This window comes from Nicotiana tabacum, chromosome 14 (genome assembly GCF_000715075.1).
Source record: "Nicotiana tabacum cultivar K326 chromosome 14, ASM71507v2, whole genome shotgun sequence".
NCBI lineage: Eukaryota > Viridiplantae > Streptophyta > Magnoliopsida > Solanales > Solanaceae > Nicotiana > Nicotiana tabacum.
This window is the reverse complement of record NC_134093.1, coordinates 38,714,622-38,731,475: the sequence shown is the minus strand read 5'-3', so window position 1 is coordinate 38,731,475 and position 16,854 is coordinate 38,714,622. Positions and strand designations below refer to the sequence as shown.

Sequence of the window (16,854 nt, the reverse complement as noted above, 5' to 3'; positions counted from 1 at the left end):
TCAGAGAAGAAAAATGATATCTATCATTTTATTATATACATGTGTCACCTAACCGACTAACACGTGCACTAATAACCAACTAACTATAAGTTACAACTAACTCTTGTACAACTGAATATGAGTTGGACGGCTGCACATACACAGTCAGCTCTCCATATGCCAATAGTGCCATTGCCAAATGGCAATTGACATTCAATTTCGTCTTTATTAATTTGTTTATTGAACTTTTACTTTGTTGGTTGTGAGGGGTGCTTGTCGAAAAAAGGTTTTCACAAAATTTATCTCACGTCCGAATCAAATATCCCTTCTAAATTAACACAAGGCATTTTAAAGATAGAAATTCTATGAAATAGTTCAATCTTTCTAATTAATTTAGCATCCTCAAAATTATCATTGCCATTAATTATCATGACAACTTAGTACTATTAATGTCAATTGATATTCCATGATACGCAGAAGTAATATGGTAAAAAGTAAAATAACTATCTCCGACCCACATACGAAAATCACCCAAAATAAAATAACGATCTCTAGTAAGAAAACCATGCCACAGCCTCCAGCTGAGTCCAGCAAGTGTAGGGAAAAAGTTGAGCTGTAATGGTCTTATTCACACAGAAATTTCAATTGAGCGAAACAGATTTTGTATAGAGATCTTTTCACTTATATTACGTATTTACGTTAAAGTCAAACGTAGAGGTTGACTATTTGAGTTTTGAGATCATTTTCCCTTGTGAAAGCGCTCTAGTCTTTTCCCTCTTTGACCACGTTCCATCCCATTTTCGAATTTCAATTATGGGACACATTTTTGTGATTTGTGGTGACGTTTTCACTTATATTACAGTAAGTAAAGTCAAACTTTAGGTTAGGGGTTAAATTATTTGAGTTTTGAATTGTTGAAAGCGCACTAATCTAATTCCACTATCCTTCATAGTTTTCTTCCTTTGCAATTGACTTCAAAATTTTGAATTATTAGAAAATAAAAAGGAAAACAGAAAGCAATTTTATCAGATTACTAATAAACGTGCCATTATGTGAATACATGCCCCGCCTGCTCCTTTTTTTTATTTTATTTTTTCAGTCTGTACAAGAACGAATGTATGTTCCTAATGCGTACCATTTTTATATATATATTAGCTAGTTATGCGCTACAACGTGAATGCATTATAAATTGTCATTCCTCATGTAGCTATATATTGTCATTCCCCTTTCGTGACTTCGGGCGCAATGGCCTACAAAATATTTACACAAACATTGTCGATTTATTGTCATAATTCAACTTGTAAGTAAGTTTGAGTTTGGATTGCGCTAGCTAGTTTTAAGACTTTGGACTCCTATCTATCTATTGTTGTTTTCATTATGGATCGGTCGACTTGTCACAATTATTTACTCACACATAATTAAGGCAGACTTGGTCATAATTTTTTTTTTTTCCAAATTTGTAGCACGATAACTCCTCGAAGAGAAAACTATAAAGTATAGCCACTTCCAAAAACAATAGTCCGAAAAAATATATATTAATGTACAATATACATATTTTTTGTGTATTTGACTAGCAGATATAATTATTTTAGGCCGAGTGACTAAATATGTAACTTGCCCTTATGGCGCTTTTTTTTCCTGTCACGTTAATCTCAACTCCAAGCTTTTCAATATGGTGCAAACACAATAATACTAAGGCATTCCAGTTGAAATTTCCTCGTGTAGAAAATTCACCGCACTTGTCAATTTCTTAGTGCAGCAGATGAAGGTATGATAATAGAGTCGAAACACACGATTAGGTCACACCGTCTAAAAGGCAACTACTCTTGGGATATAAGCTCCATCTCAGCCTATTAATGCTATCTGATAATAGAATTGACTGGGAAAGACTTCAAAACAGTAGCTGTTTCGTGTACAAGTTAGTTATTCATTGCTGACGGCAATACCATCTACATAGATCAGTTCAATCAACAAGCCAAGGTACGTTCACAGAAACAGGGTTGCTGGATCGTTCCATTTTATTAGATTCGCTGCTTTGGGCCTAAGAAATCCCCAAGTCTACTCAGACACTTGCCCATCTCTTTATCATAATAGTAAGTAACTGTATTGACTATTTTCTGTAAAACTTGCAGTCTCCGAATAGGCATCTAAGCCGGGAGCGCAGGAGCATACCACAAGCAAGGATCAAATAAAATAGGCATACCACGACACTAGGCGAACTCCTCAAGAACAACCACAAACATCATGTACAAATGACTTACTAAACTGACACGCCTTACACAATTGAAATTTCATGACCCAAACTCAAATATGTGCAAGACTTCAAAACAATAGCCAGATATCACACACATCAAGGTAAAGCCAAGCCAAGGTGTGATAAATAAAAGTTGTAGTTTTCAAAAGAAAAACATCTTGCCATTTTAGTGGCAATCATGACTCCTAGCAAGTCAACCAATATCCACATCATATAGCCGGTTTAGCGAGGAACTTCTCTAACAATAAAACATAACCCTCTTGACATTCTCCTTGAGAGCAGGAAGGGGCCTTACAGCAGCACCAGCACCTGGTGCTTGCATGCTTCTTCCCATAGCTCCTACACCTCCTCTGTTTGAAGCAGCTGCGCTTGTGACTGATCCACTGTCAGATGTCTCTGGCTCCATGTAAAAGCGAGCACGGAAAGCTGCCAAATGTGCATAATAGGCTGGTGGAAATGCAAACAGCATCAATGAACTTAAGTTAGTAACATGCTACGAAGAACAGGCTATACGTGGAGAAATTCCAAACAAAAAAAGGATAAAGGGGGAGGGGGGTTGAGACTGGGAAATAAAATTAGATGCTGAAGAAAAGCCACTAACAAGTGCAGCGAACATACCAATGGAGACAGAACGAGTACACCTAGCATATCTGAAATTAATAACAATTAAGCCACCAGAATTAGAATGCTGGAAAATTTCAAGAACTATGGCAGCTCAAAAGTAAGCATACGTATAGCAGAGATTGTTAGTCAAAGACTGCAGGGCGTCAGCAGTAAAATTGTTCTCATCCCACAGAACATGATAATGAGCTGAGCGGCTAGTACCCTGCAGTATCACAAAATCCAGTAACTTACAACAGTCCTTAGTACATGACTATCATATGTTTATAGAATACCAATCTTATTACCTGAATGCCGGCATGGCTACAGAGATAGAAATCAAATTCAGTAGGGTGGCACATCTTTGAATCTACAAACACAATTACATTATAAAAAGGTTTTAGAACCATTTGCAGCTAAGCTAGTATAGAATCACTAGAGATACAGAGACTAATACTCACCAGGCAAAATGTTCCCACTCCGATCAACTGCATTTCTGTCGTGGTGGTTATTGGCAAACAACCTTGTATGATGACGTTTCTGAACCACAACAAATGTAACTGGGGGCTGATAGTTGGGTTCTAAAGATGCACATGCCTGAATTGGGTTCAAGTCAATTCATACCTTCTAACAAATAAAAAGGGTAAGCATGTTTTCTACCCATCTTCATGGTCCAAAAGATAGAGAGAAATCCAGAGTTTATAATAATGAGGCAGAGTAAGGATAACAGAAGGGAAAATACCTTGCGGATTGCATCAAGTTCAAAAAGAAGAACTTGATAAAATTGTCCTTCACTAACACCATCTCTGAAGGGAAAAGGATAATTCATTTCAGACAAAAAAGGAACAGAAATTTCTATAATGCAGGTATAGAGCGTTATTCAACAATACCTGTAGAATATAATTCTCTGAGGCTTCTGTGCAGTTGCTCAACGGAAGGAAATAAGCAATTCCCTGAGTTATAAATGAGATAGACTGTCAGTCAGAAGCAAAATTATGTCCATTAGCTAGAAACTTGAAAATCAAGACATGTTCTCTGAAAATGAGGAAAGAAAAAGGCGGAATACTTTATCATGCCACTAGTCACAGGTCCTCTAACTGGATCTTGCCAGGTCTTGTACAGATCTTGTATAAGCTCTTGCCTAGGCGCTTGAGCAGAAACCAAACCAGCATACTTCGTAATCTCAGGCCAATCTTGAGAAGCAGCCACCTGAAAGATATGAAAAGTTAGCACTTCTTTGCTTCAGATATATAGATGAAGGGAGTGTATTAATGAAACCAAAAGAATGTAGTCTACAGCAATTACCGCAGCAATTGACGGGCTAGAATCCTCCCCAGGGTGGGGATGGGTGACATCTGCACCAAAAATGATAGTTGGGCGGTCGCTGACAAGGGGAATTCGTCTAGAGAGCACATCAACCAGCACAGTATTTCTTCCTCCAACCTTCACATTTATCTTCAGGGGTACATTGGCTAAATACTGCTTGCTCATCTTAAATACATATTTTGTCAAGCAGCATTGTGAGACAATTTTAAGTTCAGTTTCACCTAGGAAAAGAAGCAAATATTTCAGCTGTAGCATATTCCAGGAGTTTGCAAAAGCACCATATGAATTTCACCATTCTAGGCTTGTACCATAAAGAGAAGAAAGGTGCAAATGTCTCCTCTCCTTCTGAGTCCTAGAAATCCCCTAAGCAGTTTAACAGAGTTATTTTTAAGAGATACCTCATTTTTATCATAAATTATCTCCTCGGATTCAAATATCTCCTCTCCTTCTGAGTCCTCCATCTCTTCGCACTCAAACTCTACATCTTCTCGTATTTCTTCCTCTGAGTCACTTAACTCTTCCTGCTCCATCACAATTTCTGCAAGAGACTGGTCTGCCATATAATCAACGTCATTTCCATTTTCTTGGTCGCTGAATAAAATCATTGCGGTAGCACCTGAATCATGGTGTTGCGTGGTTCTATTTGGAGTTCTATTGATTTGATGATTTTGATCTCCAGAATCTGAAGCACTAGTAGGTGATCTTCCCATATAATGGTCAGCCACTCCTCTGCTTCCCATGGCTTTCTGCTTTCTGGACGTGAAACTCAAGTGCATCTCCAAGTCAACCTCATTGCTTTTTCCCACAGGGCTAGAGGGTATAGAACAGGCAACATTTGAACTACTATCGACAGCATTCTGAACTTGAATGCACCTTCCTTTTGATGACTCTGAGATACATAAGGTTGGTGCAGCAGAGGATGCAGCTTCCAAGTCACAACTTGCATCATCATTTCTTTGCAGAAGAGGATGAAAGTCAAAACCAGATGATATTGAAGTTTTATCCCTGAGCTTAGAAGACTTGTCAAGAAAGTTAACAGTATGGGCTAATTGGCGTGGATGATGAAAGAGGCTAAGATTTAGTTGAGGTTGACAACCCGAAAAGAAACTGAACGAACTGGATGTACTAAAACTAGAGTTAGACTGATAATATGGCAAAGGGCCATCTTCAGGGGCCCGGAAGAGCAAAGGATGCATCCGTAGACCTGAATCATCTTTTCCTTCAGTAACATTCTTATTATCCTTTGACACACTGGTTTCCTGTAGATTCTGATTACTTATAGTGTTCCTCCCATCACTAATGCTAAACGGTCCATCTTTCACAAAATAATTCTTTGCAGCACTTGCAATTTTTGGGACTGTGTTGTCTGTCACAGTATCACCCGTACAAATATCCCCACCAAAAGCCCTTGGATACGTTCCACCATGATAGCTTTTAAAAGCTGACTGAGATATTACTCGAACAGATGGTGGAAGATTAACAGGAGGCAGGCCCGGAGCTAATTTGACTAATTGTCCATTGTTAAATTTACGGGCTTCGTATGGCCGCGAAAAGGACTCGGTTTCTGAGGCCCTTCAAGTCAGATAAGAAGCATAGTGAGTCATCACAATGTAGAAAGTCTGCCATCTTGAGAACACAAACACAAAAACAAAGGAGATGAAAAAGAGTAAGATGCAATGTGTACCTCAGAGAAGCAGGGAACTCGTTAGAGATGTGCGATTGCCCATTTCCAGAACGACTGCTATTCATCTCTTCAGCAACTGGAGAACTCTCATCTCTCAATAGCTGAGCAGGAGGAATTTTCTCTGCCAGGTCTGACATAAAATGATTCACTTGGATGCTGGATACAGCAGGCCTCCAATCTGCCAAAAAGGCCTCATGAACGTAAGCTTCCTCATCTCCTTCTGTACAATTATCTGCACCACTATTTTCTGTTACAGCATAGTCAGCAACATTATCCTGCATTTTTTTCATGAGAAAGGGAATTATAGTTTATATACAACTGCATCCAGTGGACGAATGTAGAAAAGGAACATTAAAGTTAAAGACCCTTCTCAAAAGCGTAGGGAGCCAACAAAAATCCGTTCATCATTCAATGAATCAACTATGTCTCAATCACAAACTAGTTGGGGTTGTACTATCCATTCCGCTTTATTCGGGACATTTTATTTAATACTAATGAATAATTTGACTTTTAAGAAAATTAGAAGTTTTCTAAAACTAGAGATCCTCTAAATCTCACATAAAACATCTATGTCATCTGTAGAAATAAAATTACGTCAGATATCCAACAGATGTAAACAAGAAAATTTCAAATTGTACTAATTTTTGTTTTCATTCAAATGTTTGTGGTTTGCTCCCACCAAATAACCCATAGAACAAAAGATGTCTCATGTTCCAAACACTACACTAACACTTATTAGCCACAGCACAATATAAAAACAAATTATTTATATTTGAGTCTCCTCCTAACACATGTAACAGTTGCCGCATATAGTATAAAGCCTCTTCGGCTTCTTTTTTTATTAGCCTCTTCTGCTTAAATTGTCTTAAGTTAGACATGCCTCATAAACTACTATCCAACCAAAACATGAAACTTCGGGAAGACCTCTAGTTTTGCGACAGTTTCCGTCGCCAATAGCTTCTACTGTCTGCATAACTGGATAGGGCGTCATAAGTACCTTACACAGAGAACAGATGTTTACTGTCAAATTTCGATCACAGAGAATCATTTCCCCCTAGAAACTGTTCCTTTATCTTCAATCTAGAGTTAGCCTAGTTAAACTATATAGCGAGAGCCTCCTGATCTTGGCAATTTCTTCAAAATTTAGTGTCCTATACTCTACTGTTCATGTTTTGAGCAATCGTTGACTCAGGACAACCTATAAAACTAAAAAGATCTGGAAATTCCAGTCTTAAGTGACGTGTTAAATTGCTAAATTTCTGGCCAGATTCTTGTTTTTCTGTAACTGACCTTAAAATGTGTGCATCTTATGAATTCCTCCCTTTGACCTCCCATACATTTCCACCTTAAACGAGCAGATATGAAAGAGCTCATTAGCCAACTCGAAAAGAGAAGGATTCCTAGGGCTAAAAAAGGGAAAACTGTAGAATTTCGTCTCCTCTTTTTGGTTTGGCAATAGAATGAAGGTATTTGTATAGAGGAAAATAATTGCCATTTTTTGGGGCCTGCCAACTTTTCAAGTATTTGCAGGACTTATACTTCCTAGTCTTCCCTCCAACTTTGATGATTAGATGTCTGAACACCTCTTTTCTACTCCCGAAGCACCTGTTCCACCAAATCAAGGAGTGGAGTACCTTTTTGTAGGCCCAACCTCCTTCCCTTCATGCCAAAATAGCAAAGGGCCCTACATCCTGACTTCTCCTTTTCCCTCATATATGAAGACTCGAACCTTGCATCTAAGGATGTGGTCTAGTGGTCAATGAAGAATATGCGAAACCAGGGTCCAAAACTCAGCAGAGACAAGAAAATGCTAGGTGAAATTTTTCCAATGCCTAAATCTGGTAGACAGAGTACCAGATAATTGGTGGGAGAATGGAGGTACTCGATGCAATAATCAAGGTATGCGCCAATCGGCCTGAACACAACCGTCATCAAAAATAAAAATTTAAAGAATCCCTAACCTTTGGGGGGGGGGGGGGGGTGTTGTTGTGACATGATCCATATGCATAACCAGGTAAATGGGTATGACCGATATCTAGTCAGCAAGACTTAGGTCCACTCTTTGCTCTTGTTTGCATTCCAATATGCTGAAGGCGGATTTAACAAAAAAAAAAAGTCTACAACATGATAGACAACTCTTCAACACCAACATATAAAGCAGCTATATGTGTAGCCTTGCAAGGTTCATGTATTCTCACCTTAGCTAGAATATTTTACGAAGTACAACAAAATCACTAACAGACCAGATCCTGTTGATGACATAATATAATTAAGTAAATAAAAATGTGCTCTATCTTTATGTTTTTCTATAAATAGGGTGTACTCTCTCTACTATCTTAAACTTTTAGATGAGATGGTCACACACTTCAATATTATCGGAGCATACAGAGCTTCGGGGTTCGAATCTCACTGCTACCCTTTATCAAAACGAATTTCCACTTGGGCTATGAAAGGAAGGAATTTTCACTTGGCCTGCATGTGAGGAGGCATGTTGAAGACATAATATAATTATGTAAATAAAAGTGTAATCTCCCTAACAACTTAAGCTTTAAATGAGATGGTCACACACTTCTATAAATCAATATATTCTACGGATTCAACTTAGAGGAGGCATAATGTTTAAGTGATCTATAAATCAATCAACAGTCAGCTGCACCTCAAGCAAAAACTATTACGGGACTATATGAATCCTCCGTATCCACTCCAATCTATTCTAACCCATTCCATTCCAAAACTGGAAAATACTTTGTTTTTTAAGGTAAACTAATGGTCTTTACAACAAGAGGTTTTCCAAATTCCATGCAAGTTTCCAATTAAGCTAAAAAGACTCCTACTCCTGGCAAACATCGGATCTAATGCAAGTGTAAAACTAACAACTGAGCTTTAATCACAAAAGTTGATGCCGAAAAAGAATCTTTTCCTTCCATTGTGTTTGTTCTTAGCTAATTCACATTGGTCTCAAGACATTACGTCTTTTGAGACTTCCCTTCATGTGATTACAAGCCTACCTTGTCCATTTTTAGGAGATTCAATCGCCATGATATATTTTGAAGTCTATGTAGGACATGATCAAATTATCTCGCAATCTTCTTTCATTTTATTATTCTCTACGTATGCTACTTTGCACACTCAGCCTGGTGCTACCGAAAATTCATAGATGATGAAAGCATGACGATTAGGAGATAAATGGTTACGTCATATTAAAATATAACGCAAAACGGCTTCTAGATAGAAGCATGAAATCCCTCCCATTTATTACTGATTACCCCAGACCTATATATAATCCATTATGTATAAACTCTATTTATTATATATCCATTTTTCCATCTCTATTCGACTACGTTCAACTTTAGCATTTGATTGGGAACATGTTTTAAAATCCAACCAATAAGCACTAATAGAACATAGCAGTGTTTTAAAAAGCGACGAAGCGATCGCTTTAAGCGAGAAGCGACGCAAAACGATGGCTGCTCGCTTTTCCATGCCTGAGGCGACTCGACCACACGAAGCGCTCGCTTCAGTCGAAAAAGCGCGAAGCGACCTTGAAGCGAGAAGCGCAGAATCGCTCGCTTCTGTTCAGAGAGGTCAGTTTTTTTAAAAGAAAAAGTTTGGGTCTGTTTTTTTATTATACAAAACAGATCCCTAAGACCAAAGTGAAGACCATTTCTCTCTTCTTCCCAAAATCAATTGTTGCTGAGTACTGCTAGGGTTCAAGTCGTCAGAGACCTCCTCCAATCCTCCGGGTAATTTTTCTTCTTTTTTTCTTCTTTCTTCTTCTTCTCCTTCTCCTTTTTTTCTTTCTTCTTTCTTCTTCTTGTTCCCGTCCAGGCGTCTGCTCACAGCTAGGGCAGGCACGATTTATTTTTCCTTTTATTCTTTTTATTTAGTATTTTAGCCTTTATTTATTAATTTGTATGTGTATTTCAATTTATAAAGTTAATTATTATATATATATATATATATATTATTTTCAGTTTATTTGATTATGTTTTTTTCTTATATATAAATTGAACTCTTTGATTATTTATATTGTGTCTTTGCAAGGTTTACATTATGTTTTTTAAGAATTGCGTTTCACTTCAATGAAGCGTGCGCTTCGCTTTGCGCTTCGTTTTTGAAGCGAGGCGAGCCCCTATCGCTTTTATGCGCTTCTCGCTCTCAAAAACACTGCAACATAGTGGGGCCACAGGTAAGTGGCTCTGCTGGGGAAACTGTAATTGAACCATAATAGTATAATACAATAGAAGACTTTGATAACTTTCTCTTCAATTTTTCTGAGAATCGTAATTTATTTTTCTTCCTCCTCATCCAACCACCGGCAGAACCCACTTATTATTTTTCTTTCTCCTCCTGTCAGCCACTGTCCACACAATTGCATCCTCAGCTCCATGTTGCTTGGCCCACACCCCAAATCCATCATGTTCTCTCCTCCTCCGCTAGTTCAACGTAAAGACATTCGGTTAGAGGATACCTTCATCCTTACAGAAATTTGCTTTTCTCTTGTGTAATCTCTTTTGCAAAAAGATTTTCAATTACAATCCTAGCTTTAGTCAAACAAGCATTAAACAATATCTTAGCAATAACATCTTTTATTATTTCTACATAGTATTAGATAAGTTAGATCACTCTTAGTCCAATCTAATTCTTCCGGTTCCCAGCCCATAGCCACAAGAATGATGAATTTCAACATGACTAATCCAGCCGAGCAACCAATAATCACATCCAATGCAAGTCTAAGCCAGCTGCAGCAACTGGCCTAATCCATAGTAACTGCAAGCAAGTCTAATCTACTTGATAATCATAGCTTACTAAAGAGAAAATTTAGATTTACAAACGGTAAACTAAATCCCTTTCAGGGAAAGTTGAGATTAGACTCAACTAGGGATTGTAAAACAAAGATTTGGTGCAATTAGTCACATTATATGATCAGGTTTAATACTATATAAGATGGAACCGTGTATAAAATAGTTCATGCTAGAGCAAGAAAAATCCATCTTATTAAGAACTTCTGCAAACAGTAATTAACCAAGATTCAGACAATAAATATCAATCCAACTTATAATTTCTAAACAGAACTACGATTCTTAGCAGATTTGGCATCATGACTATATTTCAAAACAAACCTACTTCCCTATTTTTACCAGTTTCATGCTCCAATTTCGTGGTAATAACTAGCAATTAGCAAGATGACATTTACTAATATGGTAATAAGAGAAAGAACATACTGCATGGGCGAGTTAGGTACTTATTTGACGAAGTACACCTTTCTAACGTGGAAAATGGATGCAGAATAATAGTTTGACTGAAAGACACAGCCTTACCTCCTTTTCGGAAGAAACATGCCAAGTTTCCAAAGCAGCAGCTTTTGCTTTTCTTCTCTCTTCATATAACCGGCGTTTTGCCTTCTTACTAGCATCAGATTTATACGATTTCTGAGTTCCAATAGCAATGCGCCACTGCCGGGGTAACAAGGAAGGATCTCTATAAGGAACAATAAACTTCCACACTGACATCCAGTCAAGCTTGAACACCTTCAGACCCTGCGTGATCATGACTATGTAAATAGTGAAGCAGCGATAAATGGAGATGGTGGTGCTATGGAAATTTAAGTTGCGGTGTAAACTTACCTCTTCAATACGTGCAACCTCTTCTGCTGTCAACGGAGAGTTTTTTATCCTCCGAACAGCCTACAAGATTCATTACAACATTATTTACCACAATCAATGACCACAACAATCATAAAACACACTGTGATCAAAAACCTATCATTCAAAACAAAATAAATGGCATCTCTAGCAACATATATATATATTTTGATAAGGTAAATAATTTTATTAACAATTGGAGGAAACCCCGTATACAAGTCGTATGCCAAAAAGAAAGAACCTACACAAATATATGGTTCTCAACAAGCCCAGTTCTCTATACAAGTGGGGACCTCATGAGTGCACCAAAAAGAAACTAGAAATAAAAAGCAACTTTGCAATTTTACAAACTCAAGTTCCGCCCCTTCAAAAGCCTCTTATTTCTCTCTTTCCAAATAACCCACATGATTGCTAAGGGGGCAACCCTCCAAGCCTTTGGACTTCTCTTCCCCCTCATGTGAGACCAACTATGCAACGCCTCCTTCACTATGCTCAGCATCACCCATCGCACCCCAAACAAATTAAGGACCAGATATTTTGGAAAATACTGCAAGAAAAGGTCATGATTCATGGATGAATTGCGATTGTAGGTTGTACTTTTATTAGGTGAATCGAGAAAGTCATTTTAGAGTTTAAAAAATCTTTGAACAGTTGAAGGGGTGATAGGAGATAGCTTAAACATTCAGCATGTCCCAACTGATAGAATGAATAGATTGCTAAAGTGGTTTAGCAGGCACTTTTCGGAAGAGGCAGTTAAAATGGGGCCATAGCGTTAATACTATGATTGTTTATAAATGTTGTATGCACACCAATAACAAACCTTTATTAGATTTTCAGGTGCTTTAGATGATGAGCGATTCTTCTGCCTGACAAAAATCTGCAGAAAGGGTCAAGTACTTCCTCACGTTAAGCACAACTAAATACCAAGAAGACAATGAAATCGAGAGGATAAATGACTGACAACACTGTTTCTGCAACTGGAAGTGCACATAAGAATCACCTGATGCTTAGATTTGCAAGGAAGATAGCGCTGCTGAATTGCCCTCCAGTCTGTATTATACTCCATCAAACCCAATGCTAATAATCTGCACCAGATGCCAAGGTAATATAACTAAACTTATTAGTAATGGCAAAAGCGAATATGGGTAAAAATGAAGATCATCCATGATATTAAAACCTTAAGAACCTAGTAGGGAATTGATGAAATTGCCTAAGGAAGTGGAGGATGAATGATACATGCTATTTACCCAAATCACAATGACTAAAACTGCTTAGGCTCTCACAGATATAGGTAATTAGCTTCATTCAATTGTTTTCGTACAATAGATGTAACAAAATTCTTTTCGCTTTAGGATAACACCCAATTTTGTATCATGATGATAAATAAATTGTACTAAAAGAGATCGTTTATTTAGGGGAAATTTCAGAATCCATTAGATTTTTGTAAGATGTGAATTCTAACATTCCAACTTTGCAACTCTAAACCCTAACTAAATTCACTACTTTCTCTGTTCTTCCTATAGCAAGGTTTTAGTTCACAACCTATCACCATAGCAGGAATGACAACTGTGGAGAAGATGAGAATACCAACTAATAAAAGCAAGAAGGCATCAAATGCCCCAAAGCAAGGTCAATGTTGCCTCAATTTTACAATCACGACCTACTCAGTAAAGCGACTCATTTCATATGAACCCTGATACTGCTACTGCACGAAAGGTAAAAGAAGACATAAAACTCACTCATCCTCTGCATCAGTAAAAAGCACCCGGTTTGCTACCGCTGCAGGGGGTGGCTTATGGGGATACAAGGCAGGATTAAACAAAGGAAAGAAGCGCTGGGCTAACTTAGCAATCTCCTTTGGAACAGGAGCAGCTGCCTGTTTTTTAGCTTTTTCTACTAATACAGCAGCCATAGTCTTCTTTGATGTTCGAAAACTTGATGAAGGAGGAGGCACAACATTTGAATACAAGGAAGCCTGAACATCAGGTTCAGCAGTAAAATGAATATTTTGCACAGGAAACAAGGGTTCCTTCTCGGAGAAGATATCATCCATACCTCCTACTTGCCGGTGTTGGTAATCTTGCATAGCTGTCAATAAGTATCACCCGTGATAAAGTAAATAAAGTATCCTAAACTCAGCAACCATAAGAAAACTAAATGAAATTTAGTGTTCTAACATGATATACCATGAGAAACGTCATTCATGAAGTCCTTGACTAATTTGATCGGAGCCACATCAAGAACAGATAGTATTGGACCATTAATATAAGGTACCCAGGAGCCTACAGGGCATCCCACTTGATTAAAAGCATCATGTCTTCCTCTTGAAGGGGAAATCCCATCAGAAGGCTGCACCATGTTAAGTCTAGATGAGCAGTCTCCCTGCGAAACATGTGCTAAAGACATTTTGTTGGTGATTTGGGCAGGCGAAATCTTCGAAGGTTCATCAGACACTGAGGGATGAACATATGGGAAGAAGCAAAAACTGGGATATGGCACACTCCTACTTGCTAATACTTCATCACGTTTATGAAGCATTTGTGATATCAATTCCCGAACATCAGAAGCAATGTGCCGTCTGGCCGGCTCAAGAACACAAACCGCAAAAACCTGAATAAGAAGTTGAACATGCTCTTGTATCAAACAATGTAATTGTCCTATCTGATGGGCTGTAAATCCATTGATAAAGCCATCATTCGCAGGCGACAGACTGAGTGAAGCTAGAGAACATCTTGGCATCGTCATGCTTTTTGCACCATGTCCAGAGTAAGGAGAAATGGGCAGATATGGTAACAAAGAGCGTAGTGGCCTATTTGACAGCCCTAAAACCTTCTTCTTATTCTCAAGAGAAGCTCTTTGGCGCCTAGTTTGCCTAGTCTTAGGTCTTCGACTAACAGCCTCGTACTCCTCTTCAACATCACCCTTCACGTGTTCATCAATGTCACTCTCCAATGCCTCCTCAATTTCAAGCTCAAAATCTGCATCGTTGTCTTCATCTTCATCATCAACATTTTCATTCTCTTGTACATTTCCAGAATTTCCATCTCCAATGAGTAAAACAGCTGCAAGAAACCTCCTGTACTCTTGATAGTCGTTTGCATTCTGAAGATCATCCTCGTCATCTGTTTCTTGAAGAAATGTCTCAAGTTCATCAAGTGTACGGCTAGCAAGTGAGTACCTCGCTCTAGTGCGCTTACATATAGCATCTTCATTATCCATATCTATGATGGATCTCCTTGAATTTGCAACTGAAAGATGTTCAATGCCCTCTTCCCCTCCACTGAATACAGTCCTCTTGTTATTTGAAATTCCACTTTCAGGTTCAGAAGAAGAGATTTTCTTCACGTCTTCTGGACAAGCTCCAGAAGAAGCTCTATTTTGCATCATTTCCTCACCAAGAGGGCGGCTCTAGGGCTCTTGCCTTAGGCCCCCAAATATTTAAGGCCCCAAAAATATAAAGCAGGCGATATTGGGGCGAGTCTTAGGACGGGGCGGAAATGGAAAGCGCAGGCGTACCTCTCAAATGATTAGGCGTTCGCCCAGCCGCGCCTTGCGCCTTAGAGAGAGACGCAAGCTTTCTATATGGACAGCGGATAGCAGATAAATAAGGGAAAAATAGGTACACCATTGCTTCTTCTGTCTCGATTTCAGAAACTTGGATCTAGGTTTGGACCACAATTTAGAATAGAAAATTAATTCTCAAAGCCATTACAGTCAAATTTTGGTTTGGGGGAGAGTAGCGAAGAAGATAGTGGATAATTCTTGAACAATGCCTTTTCTAATTCTATGAAACACCCTTCATAATTACCTATGGATTCTAAAAATATTCCATAATCTGGAACTTGTAATAGAATAACATATTCTACATATTTATTCTACGACAAATGTCTAAAACATAAACTCCAAAAAAAAGGTAGATTTCCTAAAAAAGGAGAATTCTATTTTGAAACATATCCCATAATTAGCTCATAAAAATTCTTCAGTTTATTAATTATTACTATAAAAGTCACTATCTCATAAAAATAGGCCAAATACATAGACCTCCCTTTAAAGTTAGTTTCAAATTCTATTTAGACACTCCAACTAAGACTTGTACCTATTACATACTTCAACCCTAATAGAAGTGTGCCTATTGAACCCACCAGCTGATGTGGCAAAAGAAGTGACTTTTACCTAAACTTTGAGCGCGTAACTACTTAAATATGATACTAATATTTTTTTCCTTTTTTCCTTTCTTTTTTATCCGTCATCTCCTTTCTCTGTCTAACACTCACATCAGATGTGGCCGGCGACATCGTCGATAGAGAGCACTGCAACAATTTTGAAGATGACCTAGTTTTGTGAAGGTGATGTTAAAGGGACGGTGGTCTTGAATTGACTGTCTGGTAATTGTCGATGATGCTCCCAAGAGATGGTGGTGAAGATGCAGTGTATTTGGTGGTGTATGATGGCCGAAAGAGACGATGGTTTAAGGTGAAAGCACAGTAAAAATACATCTTGGTAGTGAAATGATCTTAATGGGTTACATGGTTTGCTCAGATGGTTTAATTACCGGAGAAGATGAAGGCAATATTGATGCAACAATGGAGGTAATTATATGAAATAAAAAAGCAATGGTGGTATTGGTGGCGAAGAGGTGTTGGCAATGGAGTTAAGGTGGAGTTTTTAATTAGAAAATGTGATTCTTTTTTCACAAAAATATTGATTGTTTAGCTTAATTAGAATATAGAGTTAATATTGGAACCATTCAAGCTTCTGAATTTTTCCATTGAAAGAGAAGCTATTGATTGTTTGGTCGGAAGGCGGAATACATTGACATCACGGGGAGGGGGCGGAATAGCAGTGGGGTTCTTTTCTCTTTCTTTTGTTTTTTATTTTTTCCTAAGGCATTTTTTTTAGATTAAAAAACCATGTGGCTTGTTTTTATTCGTTAATTTTGCTATGTCATGTACGTACAATTTACTCGCCTAGTTTTACTTTCACACATTATGAGAGGTATTAAATAGGTACACTTCTACTGGGTTAAAGTGTTCAATAGGTACAAGTCTTAGTTGGAGTGTTTAAATAGAATTTGGGACAAACTTTAAGGGGTTGTCTATGTATTTGGCCATAGTAATACGTTGCATAATTTACGGATGAAAATTTCTCCATTCTTTCATCCTTTCATCATCTATACACACTATTAATAATACAAATACTATATGTTAGTATACAATATACAAAATATTATATATATATATATATATATATATATATATATATATATATATATAGCTATTATATGTACTATATATTTTATATAAGAATAATAATAATATACAGTATATATAATACATAATAATATACAATATATATGTTATGTATAA

At 37.7% G+C, this 16,854-nt stretch overlaps 2 protein-coding genes across 3 annotated transcripts; both read right to left on the bottom strand.

Moving 5' to 3' along the window:
• Window positions 1–2,335: 2,335 nt before the first annotated feature.
• On the bottom strand, window positions 2,336–4,324 carry LOC142168898 (protein argonaute 1B-like). The gene is made up of 7 exons (XM_075230070.1): window positions 4,139–4,324; window positions 3,900–4,042; window positions 3,576–3,639; window positions 3,295–3,451; window positions 3,142–3,203; window positions 2,852–3,059; window positions 2,336–2,680 (listed from the first exon to the last, which is right to left on the bottom strand). Exons 1-6 carry the CDS (start codon window positions 4,322–4,324, stop codon window positions 2,949–2,951), a joined length of 723 nt encoding a protein of 240 aa, XP_075086171.1. The 3' UTR covers window positions 2,336–2,680; window positions 2,852–2,948.
• On the bottom strand, window positions 3,605–15,332 carry LOC107766198 (uncharacterized). 2 transcript variants are annotated; one of them, XM_075229518.1, is made up of 12 exons: window positions 13,675–15,332; window positions 13,228–13,576; window positions 12,489–12,573; window positions 12,309–12,365; window positions 11,471–11,530; window positions 11,165–11,383; window positions 5,844–6,118; window positions 4,468–5,731; window positions 4,139–4,380; window positions 3,900–4,042; window positions 3,724–3,786; window positions 3,605–3,639 (listed from the first exon to the last, which is right to left on the bottom strand). In XM_075229518.1, the coding sequence occupies exons 1-9, from the start codon at window positions 14,873–14,875 to the stop codon at window positions 4,342–4,344; spliced, it is 3,549 nt and encodes a 1,182-aa protein (XP_075085619.1). In that variant the 5' UTR covers window positions 14,876–15,332; the 3' UTR covers window positions 3,605–3,639; window positions 3,724–3,786; window positions 3,900–4,042; window positions 4,139–4,341. The 2 variants fall into 2 exon arrangements, with proteins under 2 accessions (XP_075085619.1, XP_016440433.1); XM_016584947.2 differs by having other exon boundaries at window positions 4,558–5,731.
• Between the last annotated feature and the right edge of the window lie 1,522 nt (window positions 15,333–16,854).